This window comes from Triturus cristatus, chromosome 6 (genome assembly GCF_964204655.1).
Source record: "Triturus cristatus chromosome 6, aTriCri1.1, whole genome shotgun sequence".
NCBI classification, from domain to species: domain Eukaryota; kingdom Metazoa; phylum Chordata; class Amphibia; order Caudata; family Salamandridae; genus Triturus; species Triturus cristatus.
This window is the reverse complement of record NC_140589.1, coordinates 1,331,678,935-1,331,695,764: the sequence shown is the minus strand read 5'-3', so window position 1 is coordinate 1,331,695,764 and position 16,830 is coordinate 1,331,678,935. Positions and strand designations below refer to the sequence as shown.

At 41.0% G+C, this 16,830-nt stretch overlaps 1 protein-coding gene across 1 annotated transcript in view; it reads right to left on the bottom strand.

Moving 5' to 3' along the window:
• SCCPDH (saccharopine dehydrogenase (putative)) overlaps positions 1-16,830 on the bottom strand; it is a 168,697-nt gene that overhangs the window by 105,174 nt on the left and 46,693 nt on the right. The window contains exons 4-6 of the mRNA XM_085612341.1: positions 8,450-8,579; positions 6,036-6,085; positions 3,449-3,579 (exon numbers count right to left, since the gene is read on the bottom strand). Coding sequence (XP_085468467.1) covers positions 3,449-3,579; positions 6,036-6,085; positions 8,450-8,579 — 311 coding nt within the window. The remainder of the gene's footprint in view (positions 1-3,448; positions 3,580-6,035; positions 6,086-8,449; positions 8,580-16,830) is intronic.

The following is a 16,830-nucleotide window of genomic DNA, read 5'->3' as shown; positions in this document are numbered from 1 at the left end:
ATGTAAATGTTTAAAATAATTAATACCATAAAACCAGGAGCCCAAATTATATACTATGGGGTTTCATTTTAATTCCCAAACTCCATTATTTTCTTTGGAGGGTACCAGTGGCTGGCTAATACTCTTTTCTGTAATGATATATGTATTATTAATAATCAGTGAAAATCACATAGGAGGTCCTAGGTGATCTGTACGCCTAGAGAATGAGTTACAAATTCTTCTCTTCCTTCATCATGATCAGTTTCTCTCGAGGGCAATGATTACCAGAAATGTGTATCCCTGCTACAGGATAAATTAAGCCATATGTGGTGTGAGATTTAGGGAAAAAAACACTAGAGTAACTGCAATTGCTACCACCATCTTTTTGTTTAGTGCTTTCATGCTGTGCTTATCTATGGCGTGTAAAGCCTTGTTTTTGTGTGTGGCAATGAAAGCAAGAAATTTCCAATGAGATTCCTCAGAGGCAAGAGTTTACATTTCTATATCTAGTTTGAAGTTTCTCATAACTTCAGAAACCTGCACATGTGCAACTTCTTTGTTTCGGTCTCATCATATTATCTCCGCTGCAGCACCCTATTCAGCAACCTATATATTTGTGACTTGTCTTTGATCGTGCAGCTTATGCTCATTTGATAATCTGGAGGATCCCCTTATCACCCATTTATAGGACTCATGACTAAATTTTTCCTAGTTTAATTGACATGTTAAGACTTCTAATCGGCACCTGAGCAGAATTTAACAGTGGTTAAAGTATCCCAAATGTATCGGGCTCATTATCGCCTGGCTAATTCACTTACAGAGCCTTTGCTCTCCGATATGTTACATATTCCAATGACCTAAACACTCCAGATGTTGTGGGGTTCAACAGGGCACATGATCGAATCCTCTATTTTGGGGTATACATTTAAACTGGACATCTTTTTAGACTGACTTTTTAAATGCTTTCCGCGTACATGATTACATACTTAGAAAGTCCTGCTTCTAGCACATTTCTTAGTAAGCATTTTATTATGCCATTTGTACACTCTGTCTAAGGATAAGGAATTCTGAGCACGTTGCCCTTGCTTTTGGTTGTCTGGTTGGAGACAGCTCTGAATTGGACAAACAATAACATCAGCAAGGCACCCCTCACATAGGGCGAATGTAACCGGGTTAATATAAATTGCCTCTGAGCGAAGTTCCTCAGAGGAGCACTTCTATGAATTATCCTGGTATGCTTTGCCTGTGACTGAGATGCAGCCCTGCGATTCCAATCTCTATCATGCAAAGGACGGCGGCCTGTTCTACGCCAGACTAGCTTCTTGATACATAATACACAGGTATGGGGAGTTGATGTGTCCCAAAAGATCTGGCAGACAGTACTCTCACTATGCTCTGGATAGTGTAGGTAGGATTAGGGTAGGGTCAGTGGCGGATGTTATCAGCGAAAAGTGGTGGGGCCAGCGCAGGGGACAATAACAAAGAAAATAAAAGATAAGTTACCTGCCGCCCACCACATCAGTGCTCTTCTGCTCCTGCTGCCAAATCAGATGCTGCTCTCATACTGGTAATATTGCCCAGCATGAGAAGTGCTGAGAGCGGGCTGATTTAGCACTCCCACAAGGACTGGTAGCTTGTGCCTGTTCTCCACGTGGCTGTGCAACACATCTCGGGTTGGAGTCTGGAGAAATCTAGGTGTGCATCAACGGTGGCGGAATTTATCACCCGACGCCCAAACCAAGATTTTATAATAGGCAAGAAGATTTGTCTATTTTGTCTGACAGACAAGTAGACATTAAATCACTAAATATATATGCGCTGTGGGCACTCTGGGGTTCATAACCAATTAGAAATGCTGTCAGAAAGCCTGAGAACCTTTGGACGCCCATGACTGGGCTCTAGCCAGCGATTGGCTGGGGGAATCTTCAGTCAAACGTCAGTGTTCTGTGCGAAAAGGGCAGACCATACTGGTGCAGCCAACTGGTCTCAGAACCCAGCTGCTGAATGTGCAAGGGGAGGCCCAAGGCAGGAAATGCTTTTTCCGCTGCCGGGACCCAGCGTTGTGGGTCGGGCTGCCTTGTGGAGTCTCTGACGCCGATTGCTGCGTGGGTCGATCACCGTGTCCAGCGGTATCCATTCAAGGGAGGCCACTCATCTTTGGTGCGCTGTGGCTCACTTTCTGGAATTGGAAGAGGCAGGTCGGCGTCTGACAAACTGTATGCTCCCCTAGCAGGTGAGTCAGTCTGATAATGGTTTATGCAGCAGTCATAGCCTTAAGAAAAGTATGTGAACTGTGATGCTGTATGCAATGGGCTGGGTTCAGTGAGCGTGGGAGCAGGGTCAACTGTGTGGCATGCCAACATAATTTACAATAAGGCGGGAGCCTCTCCTGAATGAGGCACCTTATTTAAAAAAGGTGATGCAGGAGACAATCAGCATCACATCGCTACTGTGAGAGGGAGAGTGGGCAATTATACATCGGAGCAAAAATCCATACATCAGTATAGTATTGGTGAAATGTACTGCTAACCTGACTATTTTGCACGCTCCGAGTCATTGCGGCGGTGTGCTAGAACCCTAGATATCAGGTAAGGGAATGTCTGGGCTGTGAATGGAGGGTATACGGGAGACCAAACCTATCCTGCTGTTGAGAATTTACACGGCCCAGGGAAGGTGCGAAATTACACGCAGTGGGGTATTAGTGCAAGGCTGTTGTTGCAATGTAACAATGGAACCAGTGCAGCACTTGAGTTGATCGTAAGTGAAACAACAATGAAAGCAAGTTCACTATAGAGATATTGACCTTAACTTTGTCTCTGCTTTTATGGATGAGATCGCATTTGGGGCCAAGGAGCAAATGCTCATACTTTAAACACCTAGCAGGCTCACAGAAAATGCTGCTTCACAAGGTTACACGTGCGCTGTAAATAGAAGCATTTTATAAATTACATCTTTTTCCTGGGGTTAAACAAATCAAGATAAATTTGAATAAAAGAAAGGCCACAAAACGCAACAGGCAGAAAGTATCTTCGTGATTCAGGCAATTCTGTGAACACTTTCAGCCCTGCAACAATGAAGTGGGTGAAACAGGTCTGCCAAGTTTCATAGGCATTCAACAAAACAGGTGCAAAGTTATTAAGGATCACAAATCCCAAAAGTTCCTAACTATAACAGAGTGCCTACTGCCACTATATACATAGGTTTTACTTACCTTAAGTATGCTTACCATGTGATGCATGTGCATGGAAAAGGCATCTGCGTAGTAAAGGCATGCATGGTAAACACATGCACTGTGATGTCATACAAGCATTAAAACCTAAGATAGTAGGCAAACTGATTTTTGGGTTGCATAACAACCAACAGAAAATAAGAAACCAGCATTGCTGTCAACTTAGCTATATCAAAGCTACAGAGCACGGTCTCAATCAAATAAACACAAATTGCTAAGTCAACAGGATATCACACTAACCTTCTTTTCAACTTTGCACCAACGACTGGAAGAGGTTTGTAGCCAACTTGCTTTCTTAACTTTTTCAGATTGTCCTGGTCCGCAAATCCATAAATTGCTGACTGCCACGTTCCATCATGAACACAAGTACCCTATGAAAGCATCACAAGCAAAACAACATTCACTTTTGCTATGCACGGGTACAAAGAGCTTTACTGAAGGAAAAAATACTTACCTGCAACATCTGCTTTAAGGCATTTCTATCTTTTATAAGATCTTAACACAGTCAACACGATCCGGGTTCAGTGAAGAAGCAGCTTTCATAAAAGTTCCATTTGTGGATCGCCATTTGAAGAACAAGGTTCCAAGATTATTTTGTAAAAGGCACAAGAAAAACTCACTTCCTGCTCCATTTCAGATTTGTTTAAAGGGGTCAGAGGGAAAGCATGCTAGAAGCCAAGATGGTCCTTAGTGGCTAGAATGGGCTGCAATTAGTCATTGGTAAAATCCTTGATACAACAAAAAAAGATAAAAATGGCTACATCTTTGGGGGCAAAATTGATCCAGTTTATCTTCAACTGCACACAATGAGCTGCTTGAAATGAAACGCTGATTAATAGAGGGTCTGGCTCACCATCGTTTCCTGTTTCATGTCAACTTACGAAATGTGAGCTGCTAAGGGGAATAGAACTTTAGCACATAGTGTCTCCACAAGGTAGGCAAAGTTTGCTTGCTAATAACCCAGGTTTTGCTGAACGTATTGGTAAATCTGGGGCGAATGGATGCTGCGATGCAATGCAATGGATTCGGTGCAGGTGGCTTTCCAAAAGGAGGTGTTAGAGACCACCTAGCGTCTCATGGCTGTTGGATGCCTTGAGGAGAGTCAGTCATTATTCAAGTTAGTTGGTAGGGACTGCTAAATGAGTGTGGCTTGGGTTAGTGTCTCTCAAGAAGCTCGGAGCTTGAAGGAGAATCCTCTAACAGGCAGAATGGATAAGGAGAAGCTCACTGACAGTGGGGTGCAAATTATTTCTGAGATTAATTCAATGTGAAAAAGGCTGGTTACAGTACTTGCAGTATTAAGAATATTTGTAATCTAGTGGTCAACATTATAAATATTACTTCAAAAGGAAAGTTTTCTTTACAGGTGGACTCTCCTCACTTGTTACAGTGAACTGGCCAACTCCAAGCTGTACAACATGCAGGTTCTGTATGTGAAATTGGGTTCTGTATCATATCTATATTGGGGTTACTCAATTAAAAGACACATAAAAGCACCCAACAAGGGACCAGTAAGGCCATAGTGAAGAAATAGTGCAAAACACATCCGATTGGACTGTGGATGTCACATGATATTTGCAGAACTAATAGCTAGGAATAGAGGTATTGGCACAAAACTCTAGGCTATGCAATGCAACAAAAAATATATGCAGAGCAGGCTCAAAAAATATACCACCAGGACTACACAATCTATCCAGTGTATGCAGAACCCTGAAATGTAGGTAGGAGGCGGTGTCCAAACTACATTGCATAACTGGCTGTGTTGCCTATTTTTAAACCCTCTGCACTTAATTGATAGGAGACATCAACATTTCTACTGCACCGAATAAGAAAATACATTATCCCATCCAAGTACAGTCTTTTTCAACCCTGGTCTGCTTTTTTCTTTTTGAGATGGTATGATCTCTGCTGAGGTTACTTATTCCAAAAGCTAATTCACTGCTGTCAAACGAAAGGGAATCAATGTGTTTTGATAGTTGCTCATCTTTTTCAAGACTCACTACTTGATCTCGAAGCCATGCTGCCCCCACCACCTGAATATCTGGATAGTGGATGAGGTGAAAAAGCAGAAAAGGTCTGTGTGGCTATACAAAATATATCTGCTCCGCCATTTGCTCAGGCAAAGCTAAAATGTGTTACTTTTTTAAGTCAAAATTCCCAATAATAATCCCATATATTAATTCCATGAGTGAGAATACAGTTCACAGAGTGAAGGAGGTGTTAAAGTGCTTAAACCTATTGTGATATTTTTTGCATAAAAATACATAACAATTGCTTTCTTTTAATAAAGGCTTAATACTTGATTAAAGGTTTTAGAGTAAGTAGATTGTGTAAGCGCTCAGAGTAACAAGTTTGTGCAAGGTCTTGAACCATCTAAACTACCAACTTTGCAAAATAGATTATCGTTCATTATTTAATATTATACAGTGTTCTACTTTAGATCACGATTCAAAATTCTGTCTTGTCGAATAAAGAAAACATTTAACCAAAGATTGTGTGTTCTCAAGTACAAAACTGGGGAAAAAGATATCAAGCTCAGTCTTCCGTCATATTTGGTACAGTATCTCTTTTTCCTGGTATAGAGCCTATCTTGCAAAGTTATTAGAAACAGTGCAAGACAAGGCTTTTCCAATGTTAATATTAAAACCTAATAGTGGTCTTTACAAACCTCCTACGAGTCTCTTCCATTGCTATAATTGGACTGTGATTAATTTTTACAAAATATTTTCAGTTTCAAGGTCCTGTATAAATAGATACATATAATGTCCACATACTCTAAATACGCATTAGGGATAAGGCCATGAAACCATATTATATAGCTTTGTACCTCGGGTCCAGAGTTGAAGGACAGGAAACTTTCAACAGCGGTCAGAGTACCTTTGGAAATGAAAGTTAAAATATGGTGAGCAAAGGACCAGCGACTTTTATGGAGGACAGAATTTCTTTAGCACTTTGATTGTCCAACAAGATATGTAACTTAATTTGGTCTTGAAATAAAACACATATCATGACAAGCACACTAGGGGCCAGATGTAGGTAATCCACAAATACCGAATTCTTAATCCCGAATTTTCCCGATTCGGTATTAAGAAATTGGTGTTTCTAATGTAGGTAACGAATCGGTAAAAAAAAAAACGATTCCTTAATATTCCTTATTACCAAATCGGTAATACCGATTCGGTAATAAGGAGTACCTACCCATTCATTCCTATGGGCTTGGAGGCCCATAGGAATGAATCTAAAGCCATTCTGTATTCGCGATTCGGTATTACCGAATCGGTAATACCGGGAGGTATTTCAAGGGTGCCAGGGTGTCCAAAGGACACCCTGTTGCACCCCTGAAATGTGCCTGTGTGCACATGTGGCGCACATACATGCCCTAAGGGCATGGATTTGTGCTACATTAGAATTTGTTTTTAAGTGAATTTTTAAAGGAATTTGTTAATTACCACCAACTTGAAGTTGGTGGTAATTAACGAATTCTTAAAGCACATTAGCACTTTATGAGCTTTCTACATTGCATTTACCGATTCGGTAAATAAAGATTCGGTAAATACCGAATCAACACCTACATTTGGAATGGCTAAATTCGGTAGATTTCAGGGTTACCGACTGGTATTTAGCCACCTACATCTGGCCCTAGGTCTTTGTTAACTTGTGTCCCAGTATTAACAACAATAAAGCCTAAATGCATCTCAGTGCTGAAAATCAAAATCATACCTCTGGATGTAGCCATATAGCCCCACAAAGAATGAAACACAGTGAAATTGGGAAAGGTTAATCATCAGGATGCCAATGCGTATGTTCACAGTAATATTTGAACAACATATCCAGAATGTGTGAATAGCACAACCGTATGACTCATACCCAACCGGTGTCAAAGCAAGACAAGGTGAGGCAAAGGAGTGCAGGTAAATCTCTCAAGAGTGCCAAAGCCCTGCCATTGGCATGTATCCCGTCTCACCTTCAACCAGTCGCAATTAAACACCCCTGAGCTATGGAAGGCAGCTTTACACTATGCAGACATGAGTTTCAATAGTTAGTAACTTTTACCTACTCTTACTACTAACTAATCCAATTCTCAAGAACTGAAAAACCTAGAAGGTTGCAGACAGCGTGTATTTATATCACTAATAGAAGTTTCCATGCGATGCCTATGTAAAATGTGCATCAAAAAACAAGGCGATGGATGGAATGACTGAATTCATCTCAGCCATTGGCAATATCTCAGGCTGCAATCCAATCCACCGTTTTCAACCACCATGTCAGTTTGCACCCAGCCAGATGCAGATCAGTCTTAACTCTGCTTCAATGCAAACAGTCCAGCCTGAACGGCCAGGCCAGGTGCTCCCTGAACCAGAACACAGGCATTACAAGACTGTTTACACACTTATTAGGGCTCATCAGTCAGGTATAGCTTGGATCAAATAGCACTGTGAGCACAAGACCCACATCTGGGCATACCAGTCACACTTAAGGCATTAAAAAAAAACATGATAGATGGAATGTTTGAATTAACCTCGGCACCCCAATACATCACTATTTTGCACACCATGCTAACTCAGTTTGGAGGGGGTGGCAACTAGTAGTACTGGAGAAGACACATATGGCAATTTTGGTTGATCGGTACCCACGGCCATCGAGACCGTTACCAGACTGTTACCATGTATTATTTTCTCCTTTTTTTCTCTTTTACTCCTTATCACCATCCTTCTGAACTGGACAATGTACTGCCAAAAACGTTTTGAGTAATTCCTTCTACACAAACTTGATTTTTACAATATTTCTCTCCACCTTGTTGTGATGCATCTTTTGTGGCCCGAGAGCTATTTTTTGTGCAACCACACCAGTCCCAGGAAACAATGATGTCATGACCCAGGAGGGAGACTATCACAACCTACTAGTGGAGGGATATGGCCAATGGCCTACTAACCTCCTCAGGAGATTTGACTGTAGAAGCCCTCTCTATCTAAAGACACTGTGATCCTGGTAAACGTGGTCCCAAGGCAGAAGAACACATCATTAGGACATCCTGTCACAGACTGTGGTTAAAAAAGTTGTGTGATATATTGCATTGCACTATACAACAATGGATTCAAATCAGAGGAGATGATCCAAATACTTTAGATATCACCTACCTAGTTGAAGTTACTTGCTTATGTCGACCAAATTAACATTTTGAGGTATATTACATGTACAAAGTAATTAGGTGCAAACACCAATTCAAAGGAAATGAATTACCTTTCAAACTGTTGCGGGTAAAAAGTACACCCATATCTGCTGGAATGGAGTCAAAGCCACTGCTACCGATGATATATACTCCTTTATCAGCAGCTTGGTTGTCATATTTCAACTGCATCCCTTCAAGAAACTGAACAAAAATGTAAATGTTACAATAAAAACTATACACATTTCGTGCACCCTTTATAGATGTCCATGTTTCATAAACCCCTTAAAATATGGACACAATCTTAAAACAATACAAAGGTAATAATAAACAAGGGATGATTATAGCTTCAACGTTTAGCCATGGCCCGTGAAATGCATATTATATTAGTGAACGTCAATCAGTCATACTAAAATTAAAACAATTCAAATTTGTATTCCACATTTTAAATCTAGAATTAAAAAAACACAGTGACTGGTGTTACTAGTGGGTTCCTTTAGAGAGAAAGGGGATCAATATTAGTTTGCCATGTGCCCCACCGCCCAACTTGTGTTTCTCAACCCCATTCAGCGACGCTCGGTTTCCAACGGCAGAGCTCTGTCTGGCACCCACATCTGAAATCCTTGATCTGATGGTCTGTGGCACTGGGCAGGCAGGTCTGAGTTACAGTCCCCCTGCCCTATCTAGTGCTGGGCAACTCCCACTGGATGTCGCTGCCAAGCAACAGAAGAAGGTCAAAACTATGGCAAAAAAAAGTAACAAGGAAGGTAGTGTTCACCTTGTGAATAAATAAGGCGCAGAAGGCAACAAGGGCCTTGGTGGTGTTGACTTGGGGAACCCGGACTTCCATCTACTGATATAAATTGTGTTTTTCTGTAAAAGAGATGGTATGCTTGAGGTTGTCCACTCGTACATTCAGCTAAGGGCTTTGGTTAAATGCTTATTCATCTAACTGGATGATGGAAAGATCACAATCACTGACCACTGCTCCATGAAGGATACGTGGCTTGACGAGAAAGGGAGACAAGGTAGAGTACTAGGCAACTCCGAAGGAAAGTGCGAGTTAATTGTACTGATGCGGATCTAGAATCAAAATTGTCTTGTGTTCTGAAAGGAAACTGGTACAGGCCAATTTTGTTTTGAGTAGGGTAAGTTAATCAGTGGTGTACAGCGAATAAGAGGGGAAAAATTAAAGCTGCAAACCCACTTGTAAATTACGATTTATTGTCCTGTATGAAGTGCAGAGGCCCGATACAAGAGGTCCAACATGTACATCTCCTCAACATATCACAGAGTTTGATTACAAGAGGCGGAGTGGTAACAAATTAAAAGCATGTCATTATTCGGCCATCTGTATTCTCCACTCTTCAGCCCTTCTGACGTATGTAAGTGATGCCCAGGTACTGGACATTTCAGAACTTCAATGAACATCCTTAAAGGCTTGCCAGCAGTGAGTTCACAACGCCATTCTACTGATCCGACTCTTCGGTCTTCCATCTTCATGTTTCACCAATAGAAGAAAGAAACCCAGAAAGAAGTTGAGGTTAACCAGGACTGAAGAGGTTGAAGGAGTAGGAAAACGTAGGTGACTCCAGTGAGTAACAATTACTTATTTGTACATCCCAATTCCATGAGAGTTATGTATGGGATACTTACTAACAATGTTTCAGTAGGAGGCATAAACAAGTCCTACCAGGAGTCAACTAACCAAAAGTGTATTTTTAGCATGAACTGGCCCGAACTAGACATGAACCCAAGTGCAGATCCTGAACACAAAGCAAGAGGAGCAACCCAGTTGACCATTTTGCATGCATCCGTGGAACTGTGCGTTAAAAGCTATTGAGACATATTCTATCATAAATGTGTGAGAACATGCATGGAAAGTCCCTAGCCTGGGCTAAAAAGGGTCCTAGCATGATCTAATCCAAAACAAAGCCTGCATTGAAAAATTAAAACTTAATGTATTACTAATGCCACACACGAGTCAGGGGTAAGTGTTGTGCCAGTTGGGAGCAAAAATGGGTCATTAAGTCCGGAGGTCACATAATGTACCAGCCATCTACTGGCTTACCAGATACCAAATGTGTACTCTCCTAGACCCCTGGACTGAATACATGAAATAATTTACATCCAGAGGGAAGCAGCCACCCCAGCCTTATCCCTCAAAATACAGTACTGCGCTCACATCCTTGCTTCTGCTTTATTTTTTAATCTACCACATAATCTTTGACACTTTATCTGTACCTATTCTGTCCTCTTTTCCATCCTTTAACTTACCTTCCCTATCAAGCCCCCGAAAGCCCTCCATCCTGCTATTTTCCTGCAGTTCCTCCGTATACTGGCATAATCCCCTTCTCTCGTCCCAGTTTTCCTACCCAACCCATACCGCTTTCGACTTTTACCTCACTGGAGACTGGGACCATGGGACCCACTTTCTACAGTTCCCTCCCTCTACCACCCTCCTTTGTTAAAAGGTAGTGAACCTCAAACTTCCCCCTCATCAATACTCCAATCCAACACTTTATTCCCATCCTCTCCTTTCGAAAGAAGGGATTCTCTGAAACTCCCAAAATGGCATACTGAAACTGTGAAATCAGTTCCATATATGCCTTAATGCTTACAAATATACTATGAAAATGCAAATTAATGTATGCTATTACATTTTACTAATCAATTGATGTTTTATTTTTGTACATGTTCCAAGACCACAAAATCCTTAGTATTACGGCACAATGAAACACATTTTACATAAGTCTGCATCATGTTATCTTGTGTACTAACTACACTACACATTTTTTACTGAATAATTCTAGCAAAGTGCAGCTTTTTTCTAAAGTTGTACCACTGAAGCAAGGATTTTTAGATTATTATTGTTTGTATCAGTGTGCCATGGTCTTCTCACATTTTCCCACAAGATGATCATGGCAACTGCTCATTAGTCCCTATTTGTAGGTTTTATTTCTATCACACATTCTCACTTCCATTGACTTGGATGAAGTTGAGGTGTAGAAATGCAGCACCAAAATGTATGATTTTTAGCTTCACATGCTACAACTGATTGAGAGTGATGTTCTAATCTAGTGGTTCTTAACCGATGGTCCGGGGACCCCTGCAGGACCGCGAACCCTACTGAGAGGGTCCCGGACAGCTTTAGAAGATATTGATACGTGAAGGTACACGAAAATCAAAAGATTAAGAACCACTGCTCTAGTCTGTTGCCAAGGCAATTGCATTGCTTATTCTAAATGTTAACCTGCAATTTTTGTTAGACTTCTATGCGCTATACTGAGTGTAGCATTTTCTTTTACAATACGCTTCCTGAGCTGAATGCAAAGAGGGCCCTTATCCCGACTCATTCCACAAATTGGCCAACTGGAAACGTCAATGCCAACAGAGGACTACAAATTTGGTGCATTTCATGTGCACAATACTTATTATCGATAGGTATGAGAGCCGGTGGTTTTAGTTTGCCTGCTGCTAACACAAGTCTAGTGGGACACAATCAGGATATATGATAAATGTCTTAACTACAATGATCTCAATGTTCTGAAAATGTGTATGTATGGTTGCTGTTTGAGCCGTGTGACAGTGAATAAAATACAATTAAAAAAAATATATTTACTACGTAAAATTTTCAAGAATTATTGAAAATTATAAAACAGATTATGGAACCTGAAAATGGTTCTCTTTATTCCAGCAGCCAATTACCACACAAAAAACGATTTGTTATTGCAGTTTCTCTCAATAGGAGGTACTTACTGCATTAAATAAAGGCCGACGTGATGAAAGCTCAAGAATGAGACAACAACAGAGGGGAGTGCAGAAGAACCTCATGTATAACCAGTGGCAAAACATTGATGTTCTACAGATTAATGCAATAAGTACATGCTTTTGTGAAGACATGATGCTGTTTTTCCTTTAGCTCGTTGAACACAAAATTTCAGTAGGATGCAGAAATCCGTGAATTTTGTAGCATTTTAATAACCAACAGATTCTGAGCCTGGATCATGTTACTTTCAACACTTTGTTTCAAGCAGCAAGTCTTCACGAGAGGATGAATACACCAAATTTAAAAATCTTAGTGGTCTTGAAATTTCCATGTTATGTAATACTTCGGCTAAAGAAGCACGAGTCTAAGCTCGTAGACAGTTTAATTTCTGGTGTAAATGCAATTCCCTTAGGATCTTTCAATTTAAAAACGGACTGCATGCGGGACCTGAAGCATAGGTGATAGAAATTAGTCTTTTGCCTAAAGAAGTGTAGGTCAGTAGAGGTTATGGGTTAGAAAGACTTCTGTTCAACAGAAACTATGACTAGATTTAAATCCCTGTCAGAAGAGGTCTGATGAGCGTGTAGTTGACCATCAAACACATTTCTCAATGAGGAAATAGTCTCTTTTGTCAACTAATGCCAAATACTGCTACAAACGGCGTTTCCTTAAATCATTGAGAAAGCCTGCACAGAGCTAAAAAAACAGAAGTTATGATGTCACTTAAATTAACTGTAGAGGGTTGGCCCTCACTTCTCAAGAGCCCAATGGGAGAATCTTGGCCATTTTCTCATATCATTGAATCATTTCTACAAGGAGACATAATGAAATGTTATCAGAGATGTTAACAAATGTTTATATAGGAACCAGGCTTTGAGGTGAAGCACTAGGAGGAAGGGTGTTAAGAATTAGCCACTGTGGAGATTTTGAAACTTAAACGATTCAGTATATCATTGTATGATAGCAGAACATCTAGAAACCAGAATGGCAAACCTAAAATGATGCAATTATAATACATTTTGAGTTGCTGGACTTAAGTTTCTAGGGGCATCACATCGTCAAATGAACTAGAGAAAAGACTCCGAGGAACTTCCCATGTAGCGGTATTAGAAGAGCATCCACTGGAGATATAATAAAATATACAAAATCACATTCTGGCAGAACTTAGTCTGTGCATTCTCACCCAAGCAGAAAACATTTGACTCTTTACAAGAAGAAATAGCAGCAGGTAACCAAGAATCTGCGAAATCTCACAAGAAGCAAACTAGCCTGGATAACTCTGTGAGGCCCAAGACTAAGGGTTGTAGTACAGAATTGAACAGACATGGTGACAAAATCCAAATTTACTAAACCAGACTGTCCAAACCCCCCCCCCCCCCCCCCAAAAGTAGACAATATGTAGGTAAAGGTTGAGAAGAATAAATCAAGGTTTATGAAAAAAGAAACACATGAGACTGCTCAAAAAAGCGTCCAGCATCAAACAGGATCTTCAATCAAAGAAAAATGTAATGGGATCCTTGCAATTTAGGCAAAGAATAATAACTTAAGATCCAAAGTTTCAGAAAAACTGCATCAATGTTCTGGGGCTGCCAAACACGGGTGCAAAGGTAATCCATCAACTTTAGACATAAAAGAACATATATAAAAACACTAGTTGATCGCTGCAGAACTAACATTAATGGGTCATTCCTCGGTACACTTAACCAAGCTCCAAATGACTCTTACATTGCAACATGGCAGAGCTTGATCACCAGTAGCGACTGACTAACCGCTAGATTTTAAATTGAATAGCAGACTTATTCCACATCAGTGAGGATGAAAAAAATGAAGGGCAGTAATACACACTCTTGGTTTTCACCTTGGGGACAGGCAGATAATAAAAAGGAACAGTTTACCTACCCCTACACAATTTTAATATTTGATCCAATTATTTCTAAACATAAGGAGTAGGTGAACGCTCTAGAGTAAGTCAAGTTATACTAAAGGGCCTCATTACAAATTGGTAAGAGTTTTTACAGGAGATACTGGAGGGCCGGAGTGAAGTTTACCGACTCACATCCCCACTGCAAAGTCTGACCATTTGAGTTCTTCCCCAAATTGGGGGTGAATGGCGTGTACCCAGTGCTTTTCCAAGCAGTCAGCTTACATTTTCCACCAGCTCTGAAGCAGCTGAAAATATTTGGCCCACCCGGTGGTATGGGGCCTAAAGAAGGGTGCGGGGAGTCTTCACCAGGTAAGTCTGTGCAATGCTGCTTGCTGCAAACCTAAGCCCCTGCAGTTTCTCCGAGAGGCCTGGACTCTCTGGGCCAGGAATTATTGGGTTTAGAGGTTTTGGAGTCAATACTTCTGGACGTTGAAAACACTCACAGGTGAAAAACGTCTTATTGCTCTCAGAGTTACCACTGTGGGTGAAATAACGGAGCTCATAATGAGGGTCTAAGTGGTTAGGTGTTGTTATTTTGTAGTATGAATCTTTGGCAGATTCACTTTACGCAACCATGTCCAGAGAGATGGGTATACTTTCTCCTTGATTAGCTATGGTTTGATTTCATGTGCAGGTATAGGTCTTGTCTAAAGCCAATCCAGGCAGCAGGAATAGCCCCTGCATTTTGCTCAGATCTTTTGCACTACTGGAAAAACCTTTAGACAGACGCCTAAACAATAATCCTCATTTTTCATGTTATAATTTTTAAAACAAGAGAATACAATTGAACCTTCTCAAATACCAGGGGTTTTCCCTGCATGAATATCAGCTATAAAGAGGCAGGATGAAACCTACAGACACCTCTCAACTTTGGACAGGACCACAATCCATAACTCGCACAACAACAATGGAAACCATATAACTCGCACACCACGTGCAATGCTCATGAACTCATCTTGGACATAAAAGATGCGACAAATGTGGTTATTAATTTTACTGATGCAATTACATAGAACATTACTCTTAACATTGTGATTGAGACACCTACAAATGTATTATATATTGGCTTGAGTTGTGCTGTTATTACACCACGTTGTGCTTTCAGGTGTTAATTATTGATGTAAATATTGTGAAATTATAAGCATTGCATTTGGTGTATGGTTTGCATTGCTGCCGTGAAGTTATGAATTTTTGTCCCATCCATCATATGCAAATTTCAGTATTTTTTCAGCTTTCATTTGTAACCATTATTGCACTGTATCTGCGTTTTTTTTCTGTGAATTTCTGACTTAGTTGTAAAAATAAGATATTCTAACTAAAGCTACCCAAAGCTTCACTTGAACCTTTATTTTTTTCAGTGACATTATAGTGTCCTTTGATCATGCCAACCGTTTCCTGTGCCACAGGTGACTAATCCCCAGTGTGCGTGGCCAAAGGCCAGGCCCTGAAGCCAACCCCCACTAGACAAGGCTGAAGGCTGTGTGCAGTGAAGGTTGGCCACTGGGACTGGTCTATGGCAGGGCTTGTGCCGCAAACAGCCAATTCCAAGCTGCATGCAGATAGGGTAGACTAGAAACCCTGCACCTTGCAGTAACCAGGACTAGGCATCAGCTTTGCTTACCCCGTGTTATATCCAACATACAGCAGACCCCTTGCCATGGATTCAACATCCGTTGTCCTGGGTTTGCAGATCTCTGGGGACACAAACCCAGCCCCAAGCTCGACGAACCCTGCAGCAAAATAAAAACATTTTACATAAAGGGAGTGCCCTTTGGGGCCTCACCTCCTGAACCGGTGGGTGATAGATGATGATTCTTATGGCTCCGTCAAGTATCTTGGTTTATTTTTACTGTGATGCAGTCACAATATTTTTCCTGAAGTTCTAGATTATTTCAAGTCTATGTGTGCACCCGGTTTATGGATCTGTAATGGACAAAGAAAAAGATCCCTTTCCCATTTGGATTTATTAGGGTTTTAAAACTATGGACTAAAGGATGGACTGTCTTGATTGACAGTGAGTGTCAAAGGGTTAGAAAACCCTATCTCTAAAGCTAATTTCTCAAAAACTACTTAACGGATTTTGGGATGGATTTATATTTTGGCAGTCCGGCAATAGCATAAGTGCCGCCCAACAACTTTAGAAATGCCTGCTGGCCTAGCGGACATATCTATCATTGACGGGAACCGTCATGATGACTGTTCCTACCAATGCATTGTAAGTTTGATATATGGCTCCTTCAACATGCCGGAGCTGTACGGCACACTTACAAGGTTTCTTTTATTTTCAAAAACAAAATCTCAGAGCGGAATTTTCTTTTTGATAATAAAAAAACAACAACGCCCCCCCCCCACCATGGGAGTTTCAAACCATGGCAGTGGGGGCATTGAGCACTTTAAGGCTTTTCCTGGCAGAGATGGGCATTGAAAATCAGCAGTGTGTCCACCCATCTGAATTAGGAAGGCAGACATATAGCCAAACCTCCGATGGTCCTTTCTTCATCGGAGGGCTCTGACCATGACGAACATGGTGTAGTCTCCACCATTGTCAAACCATGATCAGCCTGCTTCTAAATTAGGCGGGCAGACCATAATGTTGGCTGGGAGGGAACTTTGTTGTCGTTGCAACCGAGTTCCCTCTCTGCAACATATAAATCGGGCCCTTACTCTAAGACCAAGCACATGCACTTCCTTGAGTAATGTTCTACGTTCACACCAAGTCAGGTGCAATTCGTCAGTTCAGCAGTTCTTTTCTATATCAGAGA